General features: G+C 40.6%; 1 protein-coding gene across 1 annotated transcript; it reads right to left on the bottom strand.

Annotated features, from left to right (window-relative positions):
• Positions 1 to 874: 874 nt before the first annotated feature.
• Positions 875 to 2,726, bottom strand: helt (helt bHLH transcription factor; the record flags this gene model as incomplete). Its single annotated transcript, XM_079499865.1, has 4 exons — positions 2,673 to 2,726; positions 1,894 to 1,998; positions 1,683 to 1,779; positions 875 to 1,365 (listed from the first exon to the last, which is right to left on the bottom strand). Exons 1-4 carry the CDS (start codon positions 2,697 to 2,699, stop codon positions 875 to 877), a joined length of 720 nt encoding a protein of 239 aa, XP_079355991.1. The 5' UTR covers positions 2,700 to 2,726.
• Positions 2,727 to 8,525: the final 5,799 nt, after the last annotated feature.

The following is an 8,525-nucleotide window of genomic DNA, read 5'->3' as shown; positions in this document are numbered from 1 at the left end:
GCTGGCGCCCCTCAAAAATCACACCTGTGTGAAGTGAGGGGTGCTCTTATCATCATATCATCTCAGTCCGGCCAATCACATTGCATCCTATGTCCAGTTTTTAATGTTTGTGTTTACACAAACACTCAAAACTCATTCATTATAATGGCATGTAATGTTTGTTTTGGGACATTGACGTAAAAATGGCCATTCATTATCAATGGCATTTAATCTTTGTGTTAGGACAAAGTTTGAGTTTACACGCACACTAAAAGCTGGACATGAGGGGCTAGCACCCCTCAAAAATAGACATTTTGCAGTCATTTCAAAATGCCGCACTATAGAATATAAAGGTCTTTAAGCTATAGCTTGATCTTCCAAGACATATCTCCTCAGTTTTACATATTATACAGAATACATTAGACAAATAAGACTTGTACCCTCCTTCTGTTCTCAATAGGTTAATAGTAGGAAATTATTGGAAAATATGTCTTGGCCACATCATAAACTATAAATCACTGCTTAATCAATACTGAACTCCATTTGTGTTTTCAAGAGGTCACTTTTGGTGTGATTGGAAGTTTGATACATTTTTTGTGATATAGGCTATACTACTATATCTATTCCGTATATTTAAGGTTATAAATCCTCATAATTCCTGTTCAATCATGACAAACATAATGTTGTTTAAAGAAATATTTATTCCATTCAGTATGCACAATCTGTATCTATTTTACGCACGCACGCACGCACGCGCGCACGCGCGCGCACACACACACACACACACACACACACACACACACACACACACACACACACACACACACACACACACACACACACACACACACACACACAATATATAAATAAAGACAACAAAAAAACGAGAAAATATTTACATGGCATGTTGTGCACTGTGCAGACTGAACGCGTTTGCGTGCGTGTGACCGATGAAATTGAAATAATGGTGATCGAGTCCCTGCACCGGCGACAGATATCCGCCGTGCTGTTGCGTGGGCGCGGAGAGTGGCACCGTTGGATACGTGATGGTGGGGCTGCGCGTCGCGCTGTGCCAGGAGAAGTGTCCCGTGGGTGGGCTCTGCTGGTGGTGGTACATGGAGTCGCTGGGACTGTGGCTTTGGTGCTCCGGGGAGGAGTGCAGGTGGTGGCCCAGGTAGTCGGTGACCGGCTCTGGCAGTGCGCCAACGGAACCGAACACGGGTTCGGTGATAACGCGCGACTTGGACTGCAAAAAGGCGAGGATCCGTGCGTACTTGATGTCTTTGGTCTCGGCCCGGTCCTCGGTGGTGAGGTAGTGCACCAGGTTCTTCATACACTCGTGATATCCGTAGTGAAAGTAGTTGGCGAACTCAGCCAGCAGCTCACCTGAAACAACACATGAGACCTTTTAGACTTTTGTATTGACTTCATTGCACGGTTTCTTGTCTTTGGTAACGTGGGTAATATAGGCCTATTTCTAAAGTCGCAGCAGTGGGCCTCGACTCCGTCCCACTTCACCTAAGTTTCTATATTTGTTGTTGGCACATAGGCCTACTCAATGGAAGCTGATGTGGTATACATTTATGATAAATGTATATTGATATTGATATTTAGCCTGCTATTTTGATAAATGATTTATCAAAATAGCAGGCTAAATATCAATATCATGCAGGCACATACGCACGGTTAATGGTTATACATACCCTTTTCTCGCCCCCGCGGGAAATCCGCTGAGTGGAGTGCCCGTAGGTATTGAACTGTCATCTCCAGGATTTCTGCCTTCTCGAGTTTCCCAGAATTCTATAATTCAAAATATAAATGGGTTAATAAATATACCATGCAGTCCCAGCCACTGGCACTGATACAGCGTATCGTGTATATAGACATCAATCTGATAAAGTTAAAGTGCCTCACCTGTTTAGCAAGTGCCATGGGCACTGTTTTTCCTAGTTCATTCAGACAGCGGTTAATACGATCCCGTCTTCTTTTCTCAATGACTTTGTGGGAGATGGGAGTTCTCTGTCAAAAAGAGCGGATGAGGGAAATGAGAAGGTGAAATACAATTCGCAATTTGTTCATTAGCCATGGCCCATGGGCCTATACACATCAAAGAAACTGAAACAATATACCCACGCACGGAGTAGTTTGGGTCTTTAGGATATGAAAATGTATACATATTTAGCTAATGATCAACTCGAATACGACAGAAAGACAGAACAAGTATAGTCCATGCAGGCTGTAGCGCACATTGTGGAATTGCGCTTTTGCGCTCTGCTGCACCAGTGCGCAACAGTGACTGTGTGTGCTCCACGGCTATTTTCTATTACTCCACAACTATTTGTGAAGGAGGTTGAGATTATGTTTGGCAGATGTTGTCATTTAAGTGTTAATTTTGTAGTTTATTATAGCATTTATACCAAAATGATATGAGCTCAAGCCTCAAACCCGAGGAAAACCAGCCAGTATCCCCAGGACGCACGGCACATGCGTGGAGTCGGATGCATTTCTCCTTACCCATGTAGCATGAGTTTTCCTTTAGGTGGAGTCCCAGTAATTATTTATTTCAACTATTGATGTATAATATTGAACTCGAAAAAAATTCCAATATAAGAAACCCAAACTTGTCCATAAGAGGCCGTTGTAATTCCCTGGGTCAGTCCTTAAAATGCGGAGCGCGCCAATATAATGCTTACCTTTCGATCCTTCATCTTAGATGCCATCGGCGAGTTTGTGACAGACGTCTTATCCAACAGCTCAGTTGTGAGAGTAAGATGTTCCTCTGATATAGAAGATGGGCCAGACTGAAGTTTTAGGGGAACCCATGGGCCTTATAAAGGGATCATCCATGAGACTCTGGCATTCATGATGCAAATTATTCCATGGGATTAAGAGGCAAGCTTTTGGTAAATGTGTGCGTTTAGGATCAGTTAAAGAAATAGTAAAAATCTCAAGCCATGGGCTGGCAGGGGGGCAAACCTGCTTTGTTAATCCACGTGGCTGTTCAAAAGACACGTGATTATTTTCGGAATATTATTTGCATAGTAACAACTCAGGCGGGAAATGAGAAGTGAGCGTTGGGTTCGCCTCATGCGACCGGGCGCACAGCGCGCACTGAAAACAAAGCCTTGGAAAAAAAGGGCCCTCTTTCTTCCACTCGCGTTTCTCACACGATCGCCTGTTTACAATCTCAGCAAGCGATCTTAACTCTCATCCAAGCTCAGTCTGAGGTTTAAGGCCTGTCCAGTGTCATTAGAGTAATTAAGTAAGCCTTTAATAGGCTGTTCCGCCAAGTTCAGGGGAGATCTTTTGGAGACGGAGTCCCCCGTTTGTTCTCAGCGTTTCTCACACGACTTGGTGACACGTCCATCTTTTATGAGAGATGGCAAGCTTTTTGTTTACATTCTTTATTTTGTTGAAGTCCTCGGCAGGTGTGTGATTAGCCCTGGCACACGAGCGTCGTCTGCGTCAAGGCCGGCGTCTCCAGCAGTCTCTGGCACACGAGGGTTACCCACCACTGGAGACTCTTTGGAGAGGCTCAATTTGTATCCTATTATCCTATAAGAAAATGTCTATTCAGTCGAATGAATAGTTTCATTGGCCTAAATTTTAATAATGCTGTGAAAGAAAGCGAGAAATAAAGAAGAATGCAGCTGGTGTGAACGTGCATTATTCCCCGTCACCTGCAAGATGGGTAGCCTGGAGACCCCTATTCATTTGCCTAATTTCGGTCAACTTAACAAACTTTGGAAGAAATTATACTGCCATTGTTATGAAGGGTGAAGCTTTCTGATCGAATTAACAGCATGTTTTGATCCGGTAAATGTCATTAGAAAGAAAGAAACAATCGCGTTTAAAGGGGCCTGGGTAATGCGCCAAGTGGAGACGCCAAAGCGCAAACTTCACAAAGGGGGCTAGTAAATGCCACAGGGGACTTTTGTACCCTCACATTGCTCAAGTTTTTCCCCCAACAAAGGGTATTATTTTATACTTGAATACATTTCATACAACAATTGCCTGTTTTCTTCAAACATATTTTCACAGCAAGGTTAACAACAGGTTTATTGTGTGCGTTCATTCTCACCAGTTCAACTCGTTTCATGCGCCAAAACAATTCGCTTGGATACTTTTTTTCCATTGAGAACGTTTTAATCTTTAAAGTTTCACTGTGTTTTTCGTACATTTGATCCTGTAAGCAATGTCGAAGAATAAAGAGCAATGGAAATTGTAAAAAAGAAGAAAAAAAAGAAATGAAAGAAAGGATCACAAGAAGCATTTGGAGAGTTTTATAGCGCCCATGGAGCGAAAGGCGCAAGAGAGTAGCAGGGGCATAAAATCCCATTACACGAGGAGTTTCTCTGTATTTGACATTTGAATATGAGAAAAATAACGTATTTTGCTTTTCATTAAGTTATATATAAAAAAAAAATTCTCACATCAGATGTCATTAATCAGAAATACACTATAATCACCTCGGCAAATTAAACCGAATGACGCGTAATTATCCTATATTCGCAATTATTGTAGCTATACTAATTTAATCGTTCAAAATGTTATGCACATAGGCTACACATGACAATTTGTAATAGGCCTACTTGTAGCATAATGTAATGTAAGCATAATTGTATTTAATTTACTTTGGGCACCAGCGTGCGTTTGCACACGTTTTACAACAGCATAACGTGTATAAGGATAACCTGCAGGTGCAATTCTGCAAAAACTGTTACAAGGTCACTAACGAGACGAGTCACTCCTTGTTCTCGACTCGGGTTTGGACATTTGACATTATTTTTCTCGCAACCCTGCTTATATCAATAGTCTATTTGAACGAAGCTAGAAGAAGACAAATACCAAATTGCGCATTCAGGAAAAGCTTATGTCATGCGTATTTAATTGTTACTATTTTATAGTGATTGAATTTATCCAGAAGGTCACGTGCAGGCCGTGTATATAGGCTTTGCTTGATTTAGTGTTGACACATGCTGGATATAGACCATATAATAGCCTGTTAAATATGACCACAGCATCAACGCATTACTGATGCATTAAATTAAGGGAGTCATAGACCTATATAACTGAAAGTGAACTTTTCCCCTCTCCTTATATACGCCATAGGCTTTTAGGTACCTGCACATATTCCGAGTGACAACATGCACCAAATTGGGTTGGATATCAATCAACATCTTCCTTTGCTGCATTAATTTCTAAATTTGATGCAGCTGCTTGACTTGATACTGAATTATCGCTCTGCAGGACTAAATTGTAAATTGTATACTGTCTGACACTTCGTAGACGTTCTGACTTCTGATTATTCCTTTATAGACTTCATCGTGTTTGCTTCATGTCTGACCAGTTATTGCATGATTCAAATTCTGTGTAAAGATCTAAGATAAGGGAATTAGGCTGTAAAGAACCTGCAGGGTATAAGGTCAAGAAAATAATTATATACATTAGTGTAGGCTACATATAATTACACTAATGTAGACTATGGCAATTTAATAAACATAATGGCAGCAGGCTACAAATCCATCCAAAATATTAGTGATATAGGCCTATAGCTATATATACCTCTGATGGTTACTATAACTCAACTCTTGTTTATATAGAATAGACAACAAAAAATAATAAAAATAAATAATAAATACAAATAAATACATAAATAAAAATAGTTAGCTTTGCCTATAGGCTATACTTATAGCCTATTCGTGATTGTTTTCCTGCAAACAATATTCTCAGATCAAACAGAGGATCAAATAATCATCTGGAATTTATGATTTGAAAACACAAAGTCCTATGTGTGCAAGTGTCAGCCATGTGACGCCGTGTTGTCAAGCGCTGCGCTCTGAACCGTGGTGACCTTGGTGGGTCCCCATGGCACAATCCTTTAGCTTGGCGCGCCACCCTCAGCCTGAGCTGCATCAGTTCACACGGCCCCACTGAACTGATACAAATCTGACAGCGCTACACTGATTTAAATGCTGCAGCAAACAGCAGTGCTGCTGTTGCAGTGCAGAAATAATAATCTTAACATGCAAAATAAATACATTGTTTAAAAAAAATAAGATATTGTCAAAAATGTAGGCTGGAGTGGCTGGACGCCTGAATTAAATGCATTATTCAGGTCTGCATCATGCATAGACCATATATGTTTATTTTTTTTCAACAGATTAGGAGCTTGCTAGAAAAAAATATACCCTATCCATCAAGACTATATATAAACAATATATATAAGAAATGTGCCAGACATTCGGAATGTTGAGTAGGCCTATACTGATGCTGGTGCTTTGGAAATAATTAAGTTTTCATAGTAATGATTTAAACTTAACTATGTCCATTTGCTTTGGGAATGGCATTAGTATAGCACTTGGTGTCAGGATAGGCTCCCTCTTGTGGTATAGGCTTGTATGTGAAGATTCTAATTCTAAACATTTTAAAGGCTATCTCTAGGCTGCCTTAGGGAAAATTAGCGAAATGTGTGGCAAATCTGCAAAAAAAATGCTTATCACTAGCTTTCTTCACACATGTGCTCATAAAGGTGCACCTCTCAATTTGTTCCAACCCTACTCCCTTGGGAAACTCATGTGACAGCTGCTGAAAGTTGGGGTACCATTAACCACCTATATAAGGCAACATTATCACAATTTCATTATGCTTTAAGTAGCATGTGACGTGTCTAACTAGGGGGTTTTCATGATTCTGAATCCATTGCGAGCATTAGTTTTGCACGAAAAACGCTCCTTCAGCAAAGAATGGCCATAGCCGTCATCAGGTTAGCACATTTGGGCAAGTGGCTATGACCGAATTTAGCCCAAGGAGTGTTTTTCATGTAAAACTAATGCTTGCAATGGATTCAGAATTATGAAAACTCCATAGTTTGACCCATCACATGCATGCTATAAAGCATAATGAAATTATGAACATTTTGTCGGCTGTTAATGGTACAGAAACTTTCAGCAGCTGTCACAAAGTTCCCAGAGGGAGTTAGCTTGGAACAAATTGATAGGTCATAGTAGACACCTTTTATGAATGCATTTGTGAAGAAAACTAGTGCATTTTTTTGCGCATTTGCCATACATTTCTCTAACTAGGCTACTATGACAGAAAGTGCAGAAAGTGTTTTGGCCTAAACAGAATCATTTCATGTGATTTTTTACCGCCTGCACACACGCACGCACGCACGCACGCACGCACGCAGACGGACGGACGGACGGACGGACGGATGGACAGATTGTCAGTTAAAGTCTGTACTGTACTGTACTGTACTGTACTGTACTGTACTGTACTGTACTGTACTGTACTGTACTGTACTGTACTGTACTGTACTGTACTGTACTGTACTGTACTGTACTGTACTGTACTTTATTATAGGATCCCCATTAGCACTTGAATAAGCGTACACGTACATACACATATACATACACATATACATACACACATGCAGTCATGCATGCACACATATCTCTGCATAGGAGTGGCGCTATAGCACCACTCAAAAGTTAGTGTCGTCAATTTAGAAAACGCCAACGATGCCCACCGTGGACAATACAAAAAAAGCCGAAGCTTGTTTCCATTGTGATCCACCTACACACAGTATAATTTAGACTAGCAATGGATCTGGTTAGGTGACACACCTTTTTAACTTAAAGTGGTATTATGTAACTTTTTGTAGTGAATAAAATGTTATTTAGTCCAATCAGTGAATGAGAGTAGCATATGTTAATCCATTACAACTTAAACAATTGAGGTGGTGTTGGTCTCCCTGCTTTTCTACTGAGACATTTGTGCCCTGTGTCTATAGGCCCAAACCACACTAGTTGCAACTCCTTGCACTCCTTGCACCTAAACAGCTTTTAGGCATGTCACAATGCAACTCCTTGCAACTGCCATTGGGGATAATGGTTGCAAGTAGTTGCATGTTGCAAGGAGTTGCGTGGCGAATGATTGGTGCGGTTTGGGCCTAGACATGACCTTTGACACAACCCGGTTTATGTTTGGCCTGAAGGTCCAAATAGCTATTTCTCCCCAGAGCAAGCAAGCAGCTCAGTCGTAAAATGTCAGCACTTGAGCAGGATATCAATGTCAAATCCGGGGTAGAACAATGCCGTGATGTAGTGCTACATTTTGAAGTGGGGGGACGCCCCATAATACATGTGCGCAACGCGTGCGACTACTATTAAAACATGCAGATGTGTATAGCCTATAGAAACAAGGTTTAAAATGCTTAATCGTATCCATAAAAGTAAATGACAAGTCAAAATACATAATAATTTTAGACGTGAGAGAAGTGGGGGGATGGCATGCCCCCCCCCCCCCCCCCCCCCCCTGAGTGTATTTCAGTTCATCAAGACATTTAAAGACAAACAATAATGTAGTAATGTAATTACTAATGTAATGTATTATGTAATAATTTAATACTATATGCAAAAACATAACTATATGCATATGAACTGAACTATGCAAGGTGCTTATAGCCTAGCTTTCTTAAAATCCGTGAAAGGCTCCTTAAGCATTTCCTTTTTTTATTTTGTTTTATTTTAATTGTATTTATT

Source organism: Electrona antarctica (assembly GCF_951216825.1).
Source record: "Electrona antarctica genome assembly, chromosome: 4".
Lineage (NCBI taxonomy): Eukaryota > Metazoa > Chordata > Actinopteri > Myctophiformes > Myctophidae > Electrona > Electrona antarctica.
The sequence above is the reverse complement of the archived record's forward strand: the minus strand, read 5'-3'. Positions and strand labels throughout refer to the sequence as shown.